The sequence below is a fragment of the Apteryx rowi genome, unplaced genomic scaffold (genome assembly GCF_003343035.1).
Source record: "Apteryx rowi isolate R43461 unplaced genomic scaffold, aptRow1 scaffold_350, whole genome shotgun sequence".
In the NCBI taxonomy this organism is placed as follows: domain Eukaryota; kingdom Metazoa; phylum Chordata; class Aves; order Apterygiformes; family Apterygidae; genus Apteryx; species Apteryx rowi.
In genome coordinates this window covers 474,052-498,546 of record NW_020449975.1, presented here as the reverse complement: position 1 = coordinate 498,546, position 24,495 = coordinate 474,052, and the positions used below count along the sequence as shown (strand labels likewise).

The window sequence follows — 24,495 nt, the reverse complement described above, 5'->3', positions numbered from 1 at the left end:
AGTTAGTAGAAGTTATGAGTAACACTTTCACATGTAATAACTGTGCAAATGCTTAAGAATGGAACTCTTCCCTTGCAAGTAACAAAAGCTTTCTGCTCTTCTGACTCAACCTGAAGTGTTGAGATATTAAAAGTTCAGCCATTCTTCAGCTACATATGAGTTTTTACATTTCACGCAGAGAGAGACAGTGTGCGTGTGTGGCAGGGGGGGTGCGCACACGTGTGCATTTGTGTGGTGGGGAACCATGCTCTTTCACAGGACAAGTACTACAAAATTCTCTATATGCTTTTCATTTACAGTGGCAGGGGAACATCTCAGATATGAAACGATCTTGTGGAAAAAGGTCTTCAACTGAAAGTCTTAATATATCCCCAGCCAGAACAGACTCCTGTAATAAAATATGCTTCAGACGCCCCCCGTCTTGATGCTTCTCTCACACACAGGTACTAAGCCTTTTTGCTCCCTTCACCAGCAACTTATAATAGGGAAAGCGGAGATGACAAAGAAAATATGAAATGCTCTTATTTTTCATAGGGTATGAAACAAAACAAGCCTACAGACATGCATTTCAATATGCACAGCTCTTAGCATCAGCCAGCGATCAGGCTCCTGGGCACCACAGTAACACAAACTGCGCCAAAGGTCACAATGTAGAGCTTGCTGAAAAATGCAGACTGAGACAGAAGCCAAACACGAAGCTCTGAGCTGTATCAAATACAGAAGCAGAGACTGAGCAGCAAATCAGAGCTCTACATTTTGGGAGTGGATTGAATCCATAAAAGAACGTTACTTATATTTCAAGATCAACACAGAGTACTGACTTCCCATTTTGCTGGCAAAGCAGAGTCCCACATCTCCCCATTTTGCAAATACTCTGAATAAAGCTGAAGATGCCACCGAAGAAAGCACTCATACCACTCAGAAAGGTTTACGGGCAGCTGAGGTGGGAAGCTGTGCGTGTGGGCACCCAGGGCAGCCCTCCTCAGGCTCCGTGTCCTCCCACACGCTCGGATCCCAGCCCCGTGGCAGGCTCCCCTCACCGCAGGCATCCTGCTACTTGGCAAAATGACCTACAGCCTCCCCCAAAGACGTCACATAAGACCTGATCCAAGCTGTTTATCCAACACTAATTAGGGAACTCAGGGCCATTGCTGCTATGGGCTGGGAAAGGGCAGGCGGGTGGGATGGACAAGGGAAAACCCACGCAGGAAGAAGGCAGATGGAGGATCGGCATTTGGCAGAGAGACTCCAGGGACAGCGTTTGGAGCAGCGCCTGGCCTTTTGTGAAAGTGCAGTCAGAAGTGCAGCTTTTGCACATCTATTTAATCCAAGACATGTCCAGATGTTCCTCTGTCCTTTCTGGCTGGCTGGAACCCAAAATAACCGCCTGGGCTGTGACTATGGTTTGTATCATTTTGCAGCCCACGTTAATGAAGATCAATGTGTTATCCCACTTTAAAATCAGCTTAGACCTCAGCATGACAACTTTCACACCAGCACTGGGTATTTTTGCACACTAATGTCAGGCAGTTGCTGTTTTCCAGGGGAGCAGACGGAAAGGTTGCAACAACCAGGCGCTGAGGCAGGGCGGCACCCGCTGACAGGCAGGGACTCCTGCAGCTCAAGGGCCTGGGTGGACACCTACGCGACAGAGCCCCTCTGCAGCCGAAGAGCTGCAGAGAGGACTGAGAGGTTGAGAGACTGCTGCTCATCTCAGCAAGGGCCTGGTGCAATCATCTCCTACATTTGCCTCATTGCACTTAGAAAGGCTTGAAAGTTTACCTCCAAGAAAGCTACAGAGTTTCCCCTCAATTCTTCTTTTCTGCCCAAGTCGCCAATTTAAGGGCTTGGTCCAAAACTTCCAGAGCGGCTTTCGATCAGACCTTCAACTCCTCACATGTTCAAAAGAAAAAGAGACATGTGCCTGCCTTTCCACAAATGCAGCAAAGACAGCTATTACCCTCCCCATCCCTAGTCTCCCCACCCACACACTCACCAAAACCAAATAGAGAGAAATGCCTAATGCCAAAATCACACACAGCACTAAGGACAGGATAATTAAATACTGCAGATTTCATCAGTCACAAGAAGAAAAATTGCAAAGCAGAGGGTATGTATTTGTCACATGGTGAAACCAGCTGTGGATGGTTTTTCTTGGAGTTTTGAAACAATTCCAGCTCTTTCTCTTTTTTTCCAGGGTAACAACATTTTTCCCCTCACAAGCAAGTTGCAAATTAAAATATGCACACAGAAACATGTCACTCCAAGCTGTGCACTTGGGTTTCATTTTCACTTCTCCCCCCAGAGAACAGTTTTGTTAAGACTAAAGAACAAAAAAGAAGCAGCTAGAAATCTGTAATGGTTCCATTTATTAATACGTATATCACAAATACTCACAATATCAATGCATTCTCGTTGGCATGCTAGACAGAGGCATTATTAAAAAAGTCCTATTTTTTTAAAAAGGTTTTAAACTTTTGCTTTCCCCAAAAAATATTCCATATGCCTGGCTTTTTGTGTGTTTTTTTTTATTATTTTTATTTTGATTTGATTCAACAATGTATTTGGTGGCTGCAACTTCAATGCAAAAAGAAAGAAAAAGAACAGGAAAAAGTATGAAGGCCGCAGTACAGCACAGTTCAATTAGTTCATAACTATCTAATAAAAATAAAGGAAGCAAAATTACTGCCTTCACAGTAAGCAACAACACAGCTTAATAACAGTATTACACAGGTTCAGAGGCAAAATGCACTAGACAAAGCCTACTGGGATACGCACTAGGCATACAACACTGAGTAAGAATCAAAGATGTAGAAGAACATCAGGAATAATGGTTCCCTTCAAGCACAACATTTTAACATCATTTTCAAGTATCTTCATGTTTTGTTACTGATTTCTTTGTTTTTGGGGTAGGGGGGCAGGTGCAGGGAAGGGGGAAAGGATGAAAACCTTAGTAAAGCAATAAACAAAAGAAATTAAGGTAAAACCAAAAGAATATATATTTCATATACCGGTTTATATGAATGTGTGCAACACTTATTAACCATGGTGAAAGGCTAATTATGCCCTCCAGTCACTACATGCACAGCCTGATCAATGCTGTTGTTAATGAATTACCTTTGTTAACTTACAATGCAACTACTGTATGACCAAGAACATACGTACAGTGTCATCACACGCAGAGCCTTGACGATGGAGGTTGGGTCTAGATGCTGAATGGTTCAGGCTACTCTCTGCGGCACCGCGGTACTTCACAGGATGGTACACTACGCATGGGACAGACTTCAGGAGACGGGTGTGAGTGTGCGCGCGCACGTGCTCGCGTGTGTGTGGGTGTGCGTGCTGGCGAGAGACAGTGTGTGCTATAACGTTCTTTTCAGTCTTTCTTGAATTCTGCAGTTCCTGATCCTGAGACAGGCTCTGGACTTCTCACTTCTGAAAGACTAGAAAAAGTGAGAGAGAGAGAGAGAGAGAGAGAAAGAGGTGTTTTAGTTGCTAACAGTGTTCACAACAAATATTTTGCCCTCTCTTTTTAAGAAAAATTCGGAAATAACACTCAATGATATGTTTCCCCCTTTTGTCACTAGACAATATTGGAACACAAACTCCAAACCAAAGATCACGTGGGAAGACATAATTCTTGATGAACATGCTGAGCATCTAAAACTTGCCAACTATCTTCATTAGGAGAGCACAGCTACTGTAATACATCACAGACAGCATACCATGCAGAAAATGGTAAAAACTCACCATGTTACACCATCTCATACTGATTAGCAGTAATAAACCGGGACAGACAGCACGCCAGCAGCATTCCGATCAACTATTGCAGACAAAAATAGAAATAAAAAAAAGAAATTAAGTTAAAGGAACACAAAGTAGATTTGCCAGGAGAGGCCATGGCAAGCCAAGGTTTCACGTTCTGGAGTTACTATGCACAACAGAATTTATGCCTTAATTTAAAGACAGTTCTAATCAGAAAAATAGCATTATTTATAGCCTGCTCTTCTCCACTGGGTCTTCCTCTTGACTGTTATCAGAGCCCTACCTCTTTACTTGAGAGAAAGCATGCATTTTTACCACTTTTCAAGCCTTTCTTCATTGCCTGGCCAAGTCAGACATGGATGGATAAACTGGTATGTGTAGCAGCACACTGCTGATGGTGTTTGTCTTGCAAGATCCACCTTGGTCCCTCACGACTACCAACCGCCCCTGACAGACAGCCGTCGGGGCCCAGGGGGAGGACTCAGCCCACCGAACCATTGCTGCTGAGGAGCAGCACACGGGAAAGAAAGGAGCTCAGCTGCCAAATCCAATTCTTAAGCTGCAGGCCAGGAAAGCTTAAGCTTTTACAAGCTGGACCACAAACCTCTGTTAACAGTATGCTGGCATGAAGGTTCCTAATGCCCCAGAGCAGCTGTGCTTTCTTTACAAATGAAGCACTACTTGAAAAATGAATGTTATAAATCTGCAAACCAAAAAACAGTCTTTTGCTATGCCCTGGGACATCACTCAAATTATTGAAAACAGATTCCTTGCTTCCATTCTTCAATAAGCTCTCAGTCATTTTAACATTTTGCCTGTTGCAGTTTGTCAGCATTTCCTGTATATGCCAACAGCATCAATATGCTATAAATAACTCCACCTCACTTTTCTCATCTGGATTGGTCAATTAATTAACTCATGAGCATATCCAGATTGTTACAGCTCATCATCAGCTACAGAGGTGAGGCAGGGAGGCCGTCTCTGCAGAAATACCAGCCGCTCGCTGACTTTGTTCCAAACAGCTACAGCCGCTTTTGCCAAGGACTGGGGTGTCAGAGCTGCTCCAGCTCATCCACCTGTGCCTGTGGGGGCGTCTAGTGAGTTAGGGGAGACCAAACAACTCACTTTGAACACTTCGTTTTGCTGCAGGGAGAGCGTATCAGAAAGGAGGCAGCTCACAACCGTTTAGCAACATCGGAGCTCCTTTTCCCCCTCAGACCTCACAGAGGGCACACAGCTAACGCCTGGCTGGCTCTTCTGCCAAACTGGCTCCTTCTTTTATTTTACACTCAAGATTATTTGTTATTTTCCCTATACAATCAGTGCTCTCTGTAAATATGATCATCATCCTAATGCTCACCTTTTCTACCAGCCAATTGTTTGATCCTGCTTTATTTTACACCTCTTGCTACACCCTTTAAGATTGTATCTAAATACCAAAACTGCTTCTAGGCTGGGAAGTGCTACTTCTTCTCTAATAAAACTTCTGGACACCACTGTAAGAAGCACAACTCGGTGACACACGACTTTCATCACAGTTGAGCTGGCATCCATTTGAAGCAAGACCGAGGCAGGTAACCTGAAATGCAGATGTTTTGTGCCCCTCAGATGTCAGTATTCCTGGTCAGATCACACTTTGTTTGTCTGAAATTCGCTACAGCCGCTCCTTGTCCTTCTTCAGTGCCTGCCTGAGGCTCACCCAGCACAGCTCTCCTGTAAGCAGCACGGCACAAGCAGGCGCAGCCTGCCTTAGCAGAAAGGCACATGTGCAAGACCATGTACCACCAGCATCGTTCCAGTTCCATCACTCCACCTCAAAAGGGCACAGAGACATTTTTAAAAGCAGTCTGAATATCCAGTGTTGCCAACAAGCAAACCCAGATTTTAGCTCCAAGTAACAAGGATGATATTGTCTCAGTTATAACTAGACTTGGGTCATAGATAACATTCCCTGAACAGCCTTTAATAAAAATCTAAGCTACTAGGTTTAGGGGGCTGTATTTTTACAGCTGCCCAAAGAGATCTAGATGCTAAAAGCCCTCCTTCAGCTTTGAAAATCTCAATACCAAGATGAAATTTTAGCAAAGTTACTGCCTTTTCTTTCACTGGACTTCTTTAGATGGGTGTTCCCAGAGGGAGCTTATCTGGGAGCTGGAGCACTAGTGGAGTATTCGAGCGCCCATCCAGGCGTCTTTGGGCCAGCGACAGCAATGACGTCAGCGTTATCCCGCTGTGCTTTGGATCTCAGCGCTTAAATATTCCAGTCACTAGGAGGGTGATTTTATCAGTCTGGCAGTTTGCAAAGCGTTGCTGAAAACCCATCACATCCTGCAGGTTTACTAGAGAGGCTCTAACACTTCCACTGCTTACTTGTGTGATGCTTCTTTATCTCAGTTTCATTTTTGAGAATGATATTCCTTATAGTGTGTCTCTGATACCTATTTCTTTGTGCTTTGACATACTGAACAGAATAAGTAATTCTGACTGGGCACTTTCCTACCTGCTTCTCTATTCCTTTTTTATCCTTGTGATAACTTTTTGTTCTTTCACCTTCCTCAGCTGGTCATGGAAGTTACTTCTATTTTACTACCTTTTTCATTACAATGAATTTCATAGTGTTCTTCATCCTACTTATTTTCACTGAACAAACTCCCCCCTAGACCCAAATCAGTTCCTCACTCATTCTATAATGGCCAACAATGTAAGTACATTCAATTTTACTATTTTTCGCCTGTGCCACAAGATACCTATTATTTCCTGTTCCTCCCTAGAATTTCAGTCTTCATTTGTTGCTATTTCAGACAATATTAAATTGCACAGTCTTAAAGAGCAAAATTTAGCTGGTGTTGGACCCTGGTCTTAGCTACACTGATTAGGTTTGGTGAGTGCCAGAAATGATCTGGCTGTCCTCTGCAGTACAAAGTTGCAACAGCAGGCAGGGCAGTCACACCAACAGAGATGAATCAACTGGAAACCAAAGCTACGTTAAGCTGATCCCATACCTACTGTTTGTAATAGGACCCTGCAATGAACCCAGAGGAAGGTTTTGCTCTCCTTGACTCCATACGAACATTATCAGCACACAGGGCCAACCAAAAGACATCACAATCTAAAAGGTTTTCCGCAGCATTTACATATAGCATAGCTTCACATACATGGTGCCTGACTACAAGCCGACTCTCACCACCCAGGCACAAGATCCTGGGTTTACGATCAATTGTTTCAAGGAAACATCTGCTCAACAGGGGCCAAAAAAACCCCCAAATTTAATGCTAGGTGTTATTCGGAAAGAAACAGAAAACATTGGTGTATTACAACATAAATTCCTAGAGCCTGTAAATTCCCTGTATCACAAAAGCATAAGGAATACCCTTTCATTCACATGAAAACAAAACACATGGGCACCTTAATTTCATTCTCTCACTTTTTTATTTGGTGCCATATGGCAGCACATTAACCCCTGCTCCAGGACAGCCCAGCCAGGCTAGCAACTCCCATGCAAATTCCATGGGGAAGGGAGGAAAATGAGGACAGTAACATCTTGAAAAACACAAGCATTCAGTTAGCACCCAGATTACTGCCATCGTTATCCCCTACCAGAGTCTGCTGCTCATTTCAGACTTTGGGATGAAAGATTTTACAAGGGAAAGATACTGCAACCCTTACAAACAGCAAGCCATTCTTTCTCCTCCCCCAAAGACTGTAGTAGACTTTCCCAACTATCTTTAATTAGGGATTCTTACATTTTATACAAGCTACACCTCTCTAGTAATTGAAGTGTGTAAGTTTTGTAGCATTTGCAGCTATTGACAATGTTTTGATTTAATCTAGTCAATCATAAGATGAATGTCAGGTTACACATAAATGCATCTTTCTGGTCTTTGGTCCACTTATTAATTCTTGGCTCTGATTATACGCTGGCTTACGCTTTTAAGTGGTTGTAGTACCATATTATTAAACTTCTTTATTTCCCAAGTGATGGTATGTATATCAAGCCATTACATACACTGATTTTATACAGCACTTCTAGCTATTACTAGGAGTTGGCAGAGCTATAATAAATGTCTTACAAGTACTCTTAACACATATAAAAATGTATATTTTACAAGGTGTGTAGACTTCCACATTTAACCACATAAGAGCAATGTCCTTTCTGTAGCCAAGAAGAGGGGATATTATACTAAGTTGCTGAAATCTCCTCACAGTAGCCTTTCATTACAGTCATAACTACAGTCCTCTGTATTAAAGCAGGTTAGAGGCTCCCAGCCTGTGAACGGCAAAGGAGCTCTCCCTGCCCCCTCTTGCTCACTGGATTTGCTTGATCACTTGCAACCTCTGCTCTTCAGCTGGGAGGAAGCCCCTGCTCCTATTGTGCAGCAGGTCCCTGCAGCTCCTTTGAAAAAGCAGAGGAATTAGCATAAAAGGATTCCAGCAAAGAAGCTAGCCGCTAGAAGGTGCATTCATTTCCCTTCAATCCCACTGCTCCCATCGGCTCTTAAGTGCTGCATTCTCAACTTTTATCCGCTTTTTTTTTTTATTTTATAGTCCCAGTTTTTTGAGCACTAAAAATGACAATGTTCAAATATCACTCCATCATGTGAAGTGCCAAGCTTGGTTCTGTTGGTATTCTCTCTCATTTTTATTTTCTTCCTTTTTTTAAGATTATCTTGGTCTCCTGAACTACTCTGTGCAAAACTGAGGGTTTGCCTTGGTACCTCTGGTCTTGTCGCAGAAAACTTGAAAGGACTGAAAAATTCTTGGTTGAGAAACCAACATCCCTTAGGTGTGTCTTCTTTATTACCATGCTGTTGGTCCAAGTTCATTCTCATGAGCACAATAAAGTGCATGCATTGTTCATCTCACAGCGGTTTCTAGGAGTAATCTCCAGCATATCTCAGATCTGACCACTGAAATCCATCCACAGCAACTTCTAGCAATCTTAGCTTCTATCATACACATGATGCCTGATTTTTTATAGTTATTTCACATTGATTGGAAGATGTCCCACATGATATATTCACTATATCTTATTATACTGAAGAGAAACTGAAATGCAATTTGAAATTCCATTTCATTTTAGGTCTTGGTCTCTTTGTCATTCCTCACTCTTTGGAACTCTGTTAAAGTCTATAAACGCAAGTGCTGCTGTGCTGAACTAACTGGAAATTCACCAGTGGATCGGGTAAGCTAAAGTTTTTTTCTCTGTCAGGAATAATAGTTTAGGTCAATGATTTTTCTTGCCATATTCTAGCTCCAAGCATCCAGTTTCCCTGACTCTATTTTAGGAGACAGCAAATTTTTCATGCCACATGTCACTTACCTGAGTCAGCCTCATGTGCTGGGGTATGTTTCTGGTAAAGGTCTTACCTTGATACTGAATGAACAGTGGTAAGTCTTTTGGAGCAACAAGCTTAGCCCTATATTAGATTTCAGGTCACGTACTGGATCCCAGTTTCTCTCTTCCATGCAATGCCAAAGCTTGTCTCCAACTCCCTAACCCTGGTGCAAGGGGTCAGAGAGAAGTCTACACCCTCCACAGATCAGAAGAGCAGACGAGTGAAAATAACTGCGTGTGTCACTGCTAGCCTGTGTGCCACAGGCACAAGGAGAGAAGAGAGCAGTGGAAATGAAAGAATCGCATTGCCCCATCATCAGTTCTTCCTCCAGGTTCACCAGCATCTGCAAGGAAGAACATCTTCTGCCAGAGTCCCTTCCTCATCTTCAGCATGTCCACACACAGCTACTGTGAGTCAGGTGTTCATTCTTCTCAGACAGTAATGCAGACTCAGGCCAAAATCAGGGTAAAAACCTTAAAAACATTTCTTACATGAAGGAGTATCTGAGTCAGTCCAAGTCTTGGCCTTGGCCCGTATACAGCCAGGAGTTGCACTAGACAAGGTGGATGATGACTTCACCAGAACTGTGTCCACAAGCAGGCAGAGATACTCATATTTATGTTAACAGTAAGGATGCGAGGTGGACACTGCACTGTAGAGAAAGGGACCCTATCCCACAAGAACACGTCTTCATATGATGGGAACTGTGCATGCTGAAAGACCAGTTTTCAGGGTGTGGAGAGCACCTGCCTTCCCATCTCTCAATACAAAAGGAAGAATTTGGCCGTAACATTGCATTAGGAGTCCCCTACTTGGCAACTAAACCTACCTAATGCAACCACAATCTATTAAACCTCCCAAACCTCATCTTTTGTGACCCTTAAGCCAACGCCTGCACTGTAGTTTTATCTAGGCAAAACTCTTCATCAGCTGTACTGCTTGCATAATTTTATTCTCTGCTGGGCAGAATGCAGAGATCATTTTGCTAAACTGAAATTATTCCAGCTGGAAGTCTGCATTGGCATCAGATTCCAAAAAACAATCAGATTGTATTTTATTATTATTATTTCAAATCCAAGAAGCAATGCCTGCTTCTCAACATGCATACAATGTCAGCAACACAGCAGCTTTTCAAACTCTGACTCTGACTGATGTGTCTATGCCAGAGCTACAAGATGTGTAATGCCATTACATCACTTTTCTCATTTTAGAGAATCAGCACATTCCTCATGCTAGTCAACACCTAACAAATCATGTGAAGAAAGGCCCTTGAGCTTACTTTACTGTAGAAGAGCAACACGATCTAATTTGTCTTTTATTTAGATTAAAACTATTCTCAGTAGGAACAGCAAAACCTTGCCTACAGCTGGAACACTGCCTGGCATTACTGCCAGCCACAGTTAACCTAAAATCAGTTTGTAAACACCATTCTTAATTGGGTCCAGCAAAACAGATTCGTCAGTAAATGGTAACTAGCTGCCTTCTATTCCTTGCACACCAGGATAGACGCATTTTCCTCCTCTGCATCTCCCCTCCTTTGTAAACATTCACATACGCCCAAGCAGACTTTTCCTGCACTGGAATATCTGCTCAGCGTGCCAGAGCCTTGCATTTACAACAGGGAGTGACACCTCCAGCTGGTAGGAGAGCACACGTTGCCATCAGGCAGAGTGAATTGCCAACACCACATCAGAACACATTTTGATTTTACTTGGAGCCGCAGCAGCAAAGTGCGTGTCCCACTGTGTTGCCCACAGCCTACTGCGATAAATCTTGCCTCGTGCCAAAAGGCTCCTGTTGCAGGGACCACATTCTGCAGGCTTTGCTCTCCCTCTTTGCAGCATTTCCTGCCTTCCTCTGTCAAGCTTACGAACAACTGATGACCTAGAGTAAACATCCAGACACACGTCAAAATACTAACAATTTCAGTTGAACACCTCCTATATTCTCCGTCCCAGGTGCAAACAACTTTCAGGTAAGTTAAGACATTGGTTTACCTATCACACATACTGTAGACTGATTAAAGGTTTTCAAGTAATATCAGTCCCGAATGAGGCATTTGCCCCAGCAGCATACGAATTACTTGTAAAGTTCTATTCTTTTGGATAGATTTATGAGAGACATTTTCAAAGATGCTACACAGCCTTCTGGCTGTCTAAAAACAAATCAAAATAAAGAGTAGAGCTCCATAACAGTAATTAAGTCATAATCAAGGCTGGAGAAGAGTATCAAGACAATTGTGAGAAGTCAACAAGAACTAGAATAGCCTATTAAAAAAAAAAAAAAAACAACAACAAAAACCTCCCTTCCCCTGCAACTCAAAACTGGTGATTTCACCACTTCTAGCTCTCAAAGAGCTGATACCCACATGCAAGCTCTGTGTGGCTCCATATGATGAACCAAGGTGGTTCACAGAAAACAGGACAAAAGGCCAAAGCACTGGGCTTCCTGCATCTAAATGTAGGCAAGAAGACACTACTTTTCCAGATGTGGCCAAAGCAGAGAAGGCAGCTGGTCTGAGCCCATCCGTATGTAGGGCTGCTTCAGGCTGCGCGTACAGAGACTGAGAGGACACAGGGACCATTTTCCACAGAGCTTGGGGCACTTACACTGAAGAACCTTACACTGAAGGCAATTGTAACTGTTGAGTAGATTAAACCTACGAAAGATTGGACTAAAACCAAATGAGAGGAGGTGGCACAGCACGGCAGCCTTCTACTAATGCTCAACCACGCTGCCCCTAACAAAGATGAGCTGAGCACAGAAATCTCTGCTTGGATCCACAGTGCAGGCAAGCACAGACTGACTGCATGGGGCACCAGGGGGAAGAAGGGAACTACAGCCCTCCCCTTAATCCATTTGCCCATCTCCTGCAACAACACTGGCAAATCACTTGCTTCCAGTGCAGTAAACCTACAGCATGATAACTGGACTGGTAGGTTTTAAGAGAAAGTCAAATAAACTGTCCTAGCACCTCATTTTTTCAAAACACTGGATAAACATAAATCATTCAACAGAAATATTTATTTTGAAGTGGTGCCTCAGGCCCCAGGTTTTTAATATTATGAGAGGGAAGCAAATGAAAGCTGCAAAGATAGTTTTTAAGTACAACATTCACAGTCACACCACACGCTCTCCATAGAGAGAAGGCAGACTGCTCTCAAATAGAAGTGGCTCAGGCATCCTACACACTGTCATGCATTTTGCAGCACCATCCTGCCAGCAATTTCACATTGCCTGTGTTCCCCTCTCTCTTATTTCTGCACACTTCCTGCAGAGTCCTTGCCATTGCAGAAAAAGGAAATAGTATAAGAGAGTCAGACTTGGTGAAAGATGGAAGTGTTTTCCTGCCACTTCTTGATTAAAAGATTCTCAACAGACCTTTTAAGTTCCCTAACTTCTGTCTAGGTAAAGGCAGGCTGAATATCAGTGAGCAGCAACCAATTCTTAGCTCTCCTCTTTTCCTTCCCATACCAAACTCATTTTGGTGGGGGCAAGGAGTTGGCTTTATATTCTGGTTTTGGCAGATCTCTGCTCAGTGTTCAGTGCTAAAAGGGAAGAAACAAACAAACAAAAAAAAATTCAGCCACCAAAACCAGTTGCCCCTTCCAGGCTCTCCCTTTCCCTTCTCCAGCATGGGGAGGCCTGAACTTAACACTATTTGAATTCTAGAGTCCTTTAAAGAAAAATAAGAGTGCTTAGAAGAGAAAAGCCTATCCAAACAATGGATCGGCTATTTGTCTTTTTAGCTGTTTATGCTCCATTTAAGCCAATGTTTTATTGGGTTAACCTCTGTTTGACCCAGTAGAGAGACAAGTTGTTTTCTTTGAGCTAGTCATTAGCTCAACCGTAACTGATATTCCCAAGAGGAAACTTCATTTAAGTTGAAAAAAAGAAAATCAATGAACAGATGACCTCAAGACTAACGAGCATGCTGCGCTCAGTCCCTTACCATAATCCTTCCTTCCTTGAAGTCAGGTAAAGAGAAGGGAAGGGGGGAGTGACACCGTCCTCCCAAAAACAAACAAAAACCCCACACTGTATTTATGCACTTACCTGTGAGAATGCAATCCCAAAAGCCACTCCAGCTATGATTCCCATATTTGTCTCCATAAAACTGGTCACCAAATCATAACAGCCCTGGAAAACAAACAATCATTCCTTGTATAGCTCTTCCCTGACACATACACATGCACACTTACCTCTCATTTAAAATGGACTTGCGCTGGATGGTATTTTTGCTGTAATTTCCAACAGCATCACTTTTTTATTTAATACCAATTCTGACTGTATGATGAAATGTGGCGGAAAAAAAATAGTTTTTAGATGCCAATGTATTTTGATATTTTTAGAAGTTAAATATGATATTGCACTTGTTTTCATAGGTCTTACTTATTAAAGAAAGTCAGTCTGCATTGATTTAAAAAACATTAATAAAGCTTTGTTCTGAAACACCGAACTATAAAGTAATGATAAAACACAATACAGGCTGTCAAAAATGACTAACTGATGTTGATCTCCTAAGATTCCAGATGCTTAATGTGAGCATGCTTCAGGTGTGTAGTGAGGCATTCTGCTTGGCTTTGTCTGTCAAAGGACAGCAGGCAAGTATGGAATACTTTATAACTTTCAAATATTTAACAAAGTTGTCAAGGGTTTCGTATGATTTTTTTTGATTTGTTTGCTCTAGGACATAAAAATCCCCTTCCTGCTCCCCAAATCACACTTCTGTCTCGAGATCAGACACTGATTCCGTCAGCTGAATTGCTTCCTCGTACCTCAATTCACAGTAGCCACTAGGGCCAGAAAATTCATACACATCCTTTCTCCTGGACAGGCTTTTTTGAGATGTCCCCCTCAGTATGTTTATTTTCTCCAAGCTTCTCCCCTCACCTACCCCATTCCCCCAAAAAGCGTTTGCAATTAGCTTTCCTAGCTTGTGGTACCTAAATGAACCTAAATATGTAACACAAAACTTCAAGAAAAAAGATAACATCTATTTTCTCTTTCTTTACAACCTATCTGCCTATACAATACAAACCCATTTCTCAGTCCCTTTGGCCACACTTACCCAAATGACCAACAACACACACAGCCTAAAGTCAGTCCCAAGGCATTTTAGTTCATGTTATAACTTTATCAACTTTATCAGAAGTTGGAAAAAACAGAAATAACAGTGAGCTCCCTTTCCCAGTTTGGACTCCAGTCCTACCAGTGAGAAGCATCTCCACGTTCCCCCACCATACACACACACACTAATCTGCAAACACTTTAGCAACTCTTTGCAAGATTTCAGGACATTATGTTGCACATAAAACAAAATAACTGAAAGGAAAGGACAATTTCCTTTGTTAAAGATAGGCCATTCACAACACAGATTATATCATTTCTTTAACCTCTTCTGTAATATCAGAAGACATTTTATTTAATCCCAAGAGTAACAAAGTGGTAAAACTAATCATAACTCAGGACCAGCACAGTCAAAATTGAGTTCTGAAATGTTTAAGTATACATATTAATCCTTAATTATGTCTTACAACATTCCACAGACGTGAGATTCAAGCTTACTTATTCAACACATCAAGCAACTATAGTTGTGTCTTACACATTATGAAATGAAATTAGATTTCTCAACCAGTTCTTTCATTTTGTCTGATGTGGCTTAATGTTCTCCCAGCTATTCTCAAATCTGTTCTGTTCAACAGTCTTCAAAAGATGCAACATCTAACAGTAATGGCAATTTGAGGGAGACAGATCTTGTTAAAAAAACATGCGAGTGAGATAGTTTTGATCACTTTCGTCACGTGAAGACTATGTTTTCCCCAATCGCAGTAGTCTGTTTCCTGAAGTGTATTGCATAAATATGACTTAATTGCTCAGTCCTTACTGTTCACATGGATAAGAGTGCAAGAAACACCCAAGAGTTGCATATATAGTAGAAAAGTATGTGAAGCATTGTGCATATAGTGCATACAACTGGGTGCTGATTCAGAAGGCAGGAGTGACATTTTAGCAAATATCTGATCACCGTCAACGCCACACATCTGTTCCTTTTTTAATATTTTAGCTCTTGAGATTTGTTGGTAATGACCACTGAAGATTAAAACCACAAGATGAATCAGCTAATCCTAACAACAGTTCTCAAAATTAGGTATTAGCCTGATCTCAGATCAAGAAACAGACACAGAGATTAAATGATTTACCCATGGTCGCTAAGAAAATTAGTAGCGGAGTTGGCAAAAAAGATCCAGGAATATTTGTCTTTTAGTCCTGCAATTAGACCATTAGTTTAAGCCTCTTTGGATAACTCATCATTAGACCTCATAAACTGCTGGTAAATTGATTAGCTTGCTGAGAACTTGTCTGATAGTTTTGCAAGATCCACCAAAAAGATGTGTTTCAAATATGTTTTTCTATAGAAACAGTAATAAAGGTTTTCTGCAACAGAGATGTATGCATTTTTCGCTTTCTCCAAAACAAAACAGAGCAAAGTACCTATTTCCAAGAGAGCATGGGACTTGGGTCAGAAGCAATGATGTTTGCTCCCTATCTGAAGTTAAGCATAAGACCAAACAACATTTCCTCCCGCTTTGTTTTTATTCTCATGCCCCTTTCAGAAACATCCTACCTTGTTCAAGCATTTGGGATAACTCTAAGATCTGACAACTGCTAAACAGAATTCTTTCCAACCTTTGTTTAGAAATGGCTATCTCAGGAAATGGGACAGAGTTTCTCAGATGTTGCAGGATGTTCAAACTACCTCTGGGTAATTAAATCCAATAATTAATTCAACTGTTTCCTGAGGAATCAGCAGTCCTCTTCTGTCAGGTGACTTGTGCATTTGATATGAGAGAGGCTGACAACTTCTTAGGAACGAGCATGGCTAGAAGTGAGCTACAACCACTGGAAAAGGTCACTCATCCTGCAGCTGCTCTGTACAAGTTTCGGAGGTGTCCTTTTATAATAGGAATTCACATGTGGACAGGGATTTACCTGGGCATACACGCTATGGAGAGCATGCAAAGGAAGTCTGACACTTTTGGGAAACGCCAGACCCATGGTGGGAATGCAGACGGCATCTGTATGGTTATGCAGCTGGGCAAGGTTCAAAACGTGCGGCTGTCCCAAACTGGGAAGGTGGGACTTGCTGGTGGAGTACAAGAGTAATCACTTAGGATACACACGCAACAGAGAACCTTTCTGGAGGGGAGGTGGCAGAAACACGGGCTCAAGCATGGGCTGCCCAGGAGAACTTCTGCCTGCAGGGGATGCCAGCTGTCCTGCACATCCAACAGATCCACCCCCTGTCCTGCCTCTCACCTTATTTCCACTTATACAAAAATGAAAAGTCACTACAGTTCTACAAAGTGCGAACAATTGGAACTGCTTATCCTTTATACTCCTGCAACACAGCAAGATTACTTGGCTGGTGACTATGGTGAGTTTGTAACAGACTGAGTCACTACTGTTCCAAATATGTTTGAAACAATTGGCTCTCGTTACACTACTGTGGTTAAAGAAAAGGTTAGTGGAAGATAATCCTCTGTTATTCTTTTTCTTGGTACAACCTAGAAAACACCATCCACTTGAGTGATTTACGGAGTAAGATCCTTAAGGGTGTGCTCAGCCACCAGTCCAACTTCCTGAATCACAAGTGACTGACACAAAAAAGACTAAAATAGAAGGCAAGCAGGTATTTCCATATTTTCCCTGTTATCTACTCAGGATTTTTTCTTTTTTTCTTTTTTTGTATTCAGCAGCTACCCTGGAAACAGAAAGGTCAAAGGAAATCATCCATAAGTCTGACTGATCTATGCTGCAATTCAGCTTGGCCATTTGCCTGCAAAACCACTCCTGTTATCAAACTGTCTTGTTGCATCTCTTGCAAATCTTAAGTGAGAAGGAAAGAACCGATGGTGCATCAGCAGTTAAAGGAATAACTTGAGCTGTATTTCTACAGTGCAGTATTTGCTGTATATGCTGCATTATTTTCCTTTTACTCCCCCTTTTCTTTGCGGTTTCTGTATTTTTATTCCCCAACTATTCAATCCTTTCCTCTTCCTTCATTCTGTTCTGCCAACCTGCTCTTTTAGATGACCTCAGGAGAGGGCTCACTTTGGCTTTGTGATGCTTGAAATAGCACACATCCACGTTTCTTAACATGCACTGTAAACGTATCCAGCCAACCACAATGCTTTCTTTCAATCACCCCTCTTTTCTCTTTTGGGGGTAACAAGCTCCAGTACTGAAATTTCTGTTAGAACTAAGCAAGAGTAAAACCTGTTCTTCCCTCCACCTAACTACATTTTGTTCCTCAACAAAAAAACCCACAACACTCAGCAGAAACAAGCAGAGAAGTGCTGATGGCCCTAACTCTCAAAGGTAGTCAAATGCACATGCTGTACATATTCCTTTGCCTGATCAGCAGTGCCTCTGTGTGCAATGCTGTACCTGAACCAATGTGATGAAAAAGGGGAGTAAATTCCCTTCTCATCAGAAATGTCCCTGCACCTGGTAATTTGAGAAATGTCAGCTTAAAGAATCTGAATGCAAAACCAATTATTATCATCAATCTATCCCAATAAACAATACAATCCTTATCAATCAACCATTTGAATCAAAATGTAATTGTAAGCAGTCATATGCTCCACTGATTTGCTAGATGGTTTCATAACCATTGTCTCTAGCACAAAGTTACTGGTACCTTCTGGTTTACTTTAGTGGCAGCCACGGTCATATTGCGCAGATCCTGAGTATTACAGTCACTGGAGTTCATGCAACAGCTTGTAGGGATGCCATGTTTGAAGAAATAAGGGCTAGTGCTCCAGTTAGTGTAGCTCTGAATGCCACAGCAGCTCAGCTATGAGGAAAAAAAGGTAGATAACAAAAAAGAACCAGAATTAAAACAAGTACAGAAACAGCTTAAGATTTTCCATTTCAGAGAAATAATTTAATCCATCATCACTGCCCACTTAAAACTCAATCAAAATAAAGACAGTTAGCCATGCTGTGGCATTTGCTCATGCTCTATGCTCCACTGGAAGGTTGGAAAACCTCCCATTTTTCTGTCACAGCACCCCTCAGGTCAGAAAGGGTACTCTTAGGAGTACCTAATCCATCTCTCCAACACTGCAAGAAAACAGCTCTCATTACTGTGGGGCCACCAAGCCTGACCTCCGTTACCTCATGTTATGGATAAAAAACAGTGCTTTTGGTAGCTTTATTTTATTGAAGTGAACACTGTAGCCTTCCTTCAAATGTCCTTCAAAACGTTCTCCCATTTTCTTCATGTTTATATTTATTTGGTTTCAACTACCGAACAGCAAAAATGTTTATTTTATACATATCTCTCTAGAGTACTGGCAAGCAGCCACATTGGTCCTCCCATATTTGCTTCAGGCAGAATACATTCCGTTTCTCCCCTTGACTTTAACTCATTAGGTCTCCATGCCAAGTCTTTCATTGTATTTGTGAAGAGAACTGCTGCTGCTTATCAATAACAAAGGATGCTAGATTATAAACTCCTGTCTAATCCTGGTCAAATTTATAACTCTTCATAGTCCTACTGATAGATTTCCTTAAGAATAAAGCTGCCCGCCTTCCATCATCCTTAAAGATGGAACCAGCTCTAAATCTAATTCAAGATCTGGGACCAACAACTAGCAAGTACCACAGGCCCTGTCTTTATTAGACAGCTTGCACTGGGTTCATTAAAATTTAAATGCTCTTGTATATTAATTGAAATACTTTTTCTTAAAACCAGTTTTACCAGTCTCTATTTTGAGTTTATATGAGTTTATCTCATGAGTTATAAGACATTTCCATTCCAATGGTACAAGTTTTCTAACATAGGCCAGGCCCAAATTAGAGGTAATCTCAACTGATTTGACAAAGCAACAGCATTAAGAGTGTACTAACAAGATGCTGCTGCAGTTCTGTTTCTGAAATATTGTCATTTGGTATCCACTGATGCCTTAGACATGGTATCCAATGAACATGCCAAACAGAACAGGACCCCTCAGAGAGACTAACACAAAACCTATTTTCACCAATGCATACGGGAAAGCTCCCACCAACTTTGCCAGGGCAACATATCATCTCAAGCATTCAGAAACCTGATTTGTTATTGCATAAAACAGCCAAGCAACCAGACAAGGCAAGTAGTCAGAAYTGGGGAGCAAGATCAAACTTAAATGCTGCATTTTGCTTACTAAAAATATAGCTTGCAGACTGAGCCACCAGCACCTCATGTTCTGTGACCAAATCAGAATGTATGCTTTTTGTCTTTTTATTCATTCATTTTTAATATCCTGTTTCAAACTTACACTTTCCTGGACATTATCCACTGCATGGCTCCGCTCATCATTCTTGTTGTAATTCTGGATCGCTTCAGTATATGTCCTAAGGAAAGTATCCTTGATCTAAGAGGGCAGGGAAAAAAAACAGCTGATATGAACATTGAGAAGCATAACATCTGAAACAGTCTTTGCAGGAAACAACTGCATTTCCAACCCTAACAAGGCACATTTCCACTCTCATGGTTTGGGTGTTAATGTAGGAACACTACACATTGAGCTGTTTATTGGGATGTTTGGGGCATGAGTGTACTCATTCAGTTTGACAGAGGTTATCTAGAAGGAATGGCAGATGGCAAAAAAATGGCGCCATGTATCCCATCTCAAAACAAAAGCTTCAGGGTCATGATCCTTGGCATATATAACAGGGTAAAGAAGATCCCGTGCAATGGACTTGCAAACTGATAGCTTCAGATTATCCAGCTAAAGCTTTAGCTTTTTTTTTTTTTTTTGGATCAAGAGAAAAATCACTGGTTTTGAGGACTTTCCCTCCCTTTCAGTCTAACCAGCAAAACTAGGTGCAATCAGAAAAAATATAAAAACATGACCACTAAAGGAACACAAAAGCCATTACAGGTTAAACAGGGAAGTCCCTTAGGAAACACAGGGAAGCTGTCAAGAGGAAGCAGATGGATGCATATAGCGACCTGCTGGAGGTGCCTGGGGAAGTCAAGCCTGCCAGGTGACCAAGACAGGATGGGAAAGAGTTAGCCTATAAGAAAGATATCTACTGATGCTTTTTCCACAAATACTCTGCTCCGGCACTGAGTTTGAAGGAGGCTCTGTGCTTATCTCTGTTCACGGATGCCCACAGGGAGCTGGAACTGAGTCACACTCTGGCAAAGCACATGGCAGGGACTGTGGTACCACAGACCAGGCGAGGGCCCATGGCAGGGGGCACAGACTACCACATCAGAAAAGGGGGGCCCAACGCCAGGGTCCTGACCAAGAGCACTCTGGGAAGCCAGGAGAGAACACATCGCTTGAGAACGTGACAATGGCAAATGGTGAGGTTTTTCATGAAACATAGGATAATGTCAAACAGGCATAAGATAAGGTGCAAAAGCAAAAGTAGTTTTGGGTTGTCTTCCCAGCTGCACTTCACCTTTGTCTTCCAAGGGCTGGGAGTTTTTATGCACAGCAAGGGTTGGTGGAGGGGAGGAGGTCTATGCCAGAAAGCTGAGAGCACCGATCTGAGCAAAGGTAGAGAAAGGGAGCAGCCTCCACTTCTCTGTCACACGGACTCAGCCAGGAGACAGAGGACAGCAACATCAAAAGAAAAAGTGACTCTCTGGACTAGGGAGCAATCCTGGCTCACAGCACCAAAGGTGCCTGGGTAAGGAACAAGAGCTCTCTCAGCTGGAGGTGGTCAGGCACGTCACCACAAAAGGCACTCAAACTGGGCAGTAAAAGGGATGGGCAGCAGATGACTTGGGCAACCTGACTGCTGTGACCTTCACAAGAGACTGCCTCTCACAAAAGGGAAGAGCAGCATGACACCTCGGATGCCACCAGCGAGGCTGGGTGAAATGGTAGCCCCCAACAAATGGACAGGTATTTCAGGATCAAATTAACAACTGTCCACCACTTGTAAAGATAGACCCCAGAACAGCCTATACCAAGGGAAAGCTCAAAAGAGGAGACCATAAAACCAATTAATACAATGAGAAGAGACAGAGAAGGTCTCTGCGGTTGTCCTGGCTCAGTACTAATGACATGTAGGTCCATGGACTTAAAATCAGAGATAGTCCCAATTACAGCAGGTAAAGCAGAAGTGCTACTACAAATCTAGATCATCATGCTCTTTTAAAGCTTCTTTCTGTCCCAGTTTCCTACTTCATGCTATTTCTACCTCTCCCTGTTCCCAGAATAGAAGAACAATCACACACACACGATTTACAAGACCTCAAGGAAACTAGCCTGGTTTGATGAAGCATTCTCAGAAAACACTCTCTGCTATAAACAACTGCTTGTCTGGCTGAATAAGCTGCGTTTAAGAAAAGTATTTAATCTATTTTGCAGCCCTCAGCATATGCAAAAGGGTAAAGAAGATTTTACATGATGGACACACAGAAAATGATAGCTCCAGAGTAAGTATCAGCCAGCTGAGGCCAAGAGCTTTTACTAAATCTGTTCATTTGGAACATATCAGTTTTTAAGAGCTGTACGTGTTATTGTTGAAAATCAGCCGCAACCTTGGAGATGCATATGGAACCGCTGAACTCAGAGACCTACAAATTCTCTATGCTCCAAAAGACTTTTCAGTAACTGCTGCTCAGAGAGGCACTGCCATATGTAACCTCAGCACATTTCCACTCACCTCATGGCGGAACACAAACCCTGAAATGCCAGCCACTAGCTCAGCCAGGAATACCAGGGACAAGAACATGGCATACTGAAAAGAAAAGAGGCAAGAGAAGTCTGAACAGGACATGCTTTTGTCTCAGCACAAATACTGCTCAGCTATCACGTAAAAATTTAATTTTAACTGTCTGTTCTAGATCCTCTTTAAATATGTTAAAAAAACTAAAGGTCTTTTGGAGGAGTTACACAAGTTATTGCACAAATATATTGTATGTTTTTATATAACTCACAAATGATATGTATTCTGTAATTACCAGCTTTTCTGACACTTCTGTACCCACATTTCTTAGCATTCTCATATAAATTTATACATTCTCACATGGCAGAGATGGATCACGAGTCACTAAGGTTTTGATCTTGTCATAATGAACACAAATGGACCCTTTAAATTTGTATGGCACTCTACTAAAGTAAATAGGCTTATCCAGGTGTATTGGTTCATGTATATCTATCTCACTGCAAGATTGGGACTTGCAGCCTAATTCTAGAAGTTTCTTAAATGGATGAACTGAACCATTGACTTCACTGGAAATATTCTCATAGTAATACTAGACAGAGGCCCCAAACACTTTGCTGGGTCAAGGTCCATGTTTGGATTTGGAGAAGCCTTTGGATTAAGAACTGAACAAACCTTAGAGACAGAAGAGTTTTCAGTGTAGCTGCTCACAGACTATTAAAAATACATATAATAAAAAAAAAGAAAAAAAATGCTAAGTAGGTTGGTCACATCTGAAGTTGGGGCTTAATCTCCTGGCGGGGAAAAAAACCCTTTTTCTTCATGTGCTAAATAACTCAACAGTTAATTAAAAAGGAAGCACTTTAAACTAAATTCAGTGCTTGTAGGAGTTAATGGAAAGAGGGAAATTTATTTTCAGTGGAAGGCTGTTGGGAAAGGGAGGACAGCAGTGAAGGCAGAACTAGAAGAAGTATTCTCTACAATTAATGCAGCTGTCAAATCACTGTCAGTATTCCTTTCAGGACAGAAACACAGTTTTGAAACGTTTCTTTTGTGTACAATGAAAATAAAACCATATGTTTGGAACAGCACATGCTACAGTAAGTCAGAGGATTTACCTTTGAACAAGTTACATGACTTATGGGGCAACTAGCAGAGCCTGATTTCCTATGGATTTATATCCTCTTTCACCCTTTATCCTGGTCTCATCTGGGCTGTGATGACTCTGACAAGCCACTACATGCACCCTGACAGCAAGAGACAGCAGTGGTACCCAACAACAGTGTTAGATCCATGCCGACTGGCCAGCCAGCACACACCTGGTGACCCATCTACATCTGCTACCCCTCCCCTACTGAGTCATCAACTTAGGAAATTAACTCTCTTTAGGATGTCCCTTTTCAAATCTGGTTGGAATTGGACAGAAATCATCTCATCTCCCTAGGAAATAAGCCACAAAATATCCTAACAGGAAATGCATTGCACTGTCAAGCCCTTTTCCACTACCTCAGTGCTTCACAAGTGGTATTTCCACCCTTTAAATCATTACACATGCAAAATTTTACTTTTGAATACTCCTCAAAACACAGTTTGTTTTATCATTCTCTGATTCATCACCTATAGTTACTTTGCATTTTAAGGCAGACTGGAAAACTCAGACTAGAGAAAATTATACAGAGAGAGATGGCTGCTGTATCTATGCTTAGTATACCTCAATTCCATGCTGCTTTTGAGATGTGGACAAACATACAGTACAGAGCTTAGTTTTCTAGGGTTGACTTATTTTATTCTAATGAATGCTAAGGAGGAAAAAAAAAAGCTGGTGTGCATTTAGAAGGTACCAGCTATTTTGTCCATAGATTTCACATCAGAACAATCATAGGATTACTCACAGAGTAATCCAGCAGCAGCATTTTACCCTTACTCCCAAACACACATGGGCCTGTAAGCTGGGCAGCAGCAAAATTCATTTATATGCAATCACCAAATGGTTTTGGTAAGAACACTTTTTTTCCTTCTTTGTCCAAAAGACACACATGCTGAACATTAAGGTCAATAAAGCCTAGTTTCTATGTCTAAAAAAAACATGTTAACGTCTGGTGAAACTTAAGGGGGAAAAAAGAATTCTCAATACATCCACAAAACCTCTCCCTCACTACCACAAGGCACTTTGGCTTACTTACCAATTTCAGCATCCATGGGCTGCCACGACAAGTGGCAAAGCAGCCAAAAAGCCCAAAGACGATGATTGTGGTACCTGTTCCAATGAGCACATAGGGGGCATTGGTGGAGTTTTCAGCAATGAGAGAGATGTATGTGCCTAGAGTGAGCTTGCCCCAGACTCCAACCGCAAGCAGGATAACACCTGTGATCTGTAAAGCAGAAGGAGAAAACAGTCAGGAGCTATCAGTAAAGACATCCAAATTCAGTACGCAGTGATCCCAAAGAAATTATTTGTTGCTGTCATCATGGAGAAAGGAAGCCTCAAGACTCTCACTAATTCCAGTGGGATTGACTGAGAAAATTAATATCCAGTATCTGGAGATGTTACATTAAAGGTGCCATGGGAGCACAAACTTCTAGGACTAATCACTGCAATGCTGACCACTGCTAAGGGACAATAAAGTGTTCTGCCTGCAGGTAGCACTACTGGGGCTTGAAACATGCGCTCTTCTCTTACAGCACACCTGGGGAAGGCAGTCAACTAAACCACTCTTAC

At 41.9% G+C, this 24,495-nt stretch overlaps 1 protein-coding gene across 1 annotated transcript; it reads right to left on the bottom strand.

Annotated features, from left to right (window-relative positions):
* Positions 1-3,337: 3,337 nt before the first annotated feature.
* Positions 3,338-24,142, bottom strand: TSPAN7 (tetraspanin 7). The gene is made up of 7 exons (XM_026072790.1): positions 23,960-24,142; positions 21,777-21,851; positions 19,427-19,522; positions 17,806-17,961; positions 13,158-13,241; positions 3,751-3,823; positions 3,338-3,443 (listed from the first exon to the last, which is right to left on the bottom strand). The coding sequence occupies exons 1-6, from the start codon at positions 23,969-23,971 to the stop codon at positions 3,755-3,757; spliced, it is 492 nt and encodes a 163-aa protein (XP_025928575.1). The 5' UTR covers positions 23,972-24,142; the 3' UTR covers positions 3,338-3,443; positions 3,751-3,754.
* Positions 24,143-24,495: the final 353 nt, after the last annotated feature.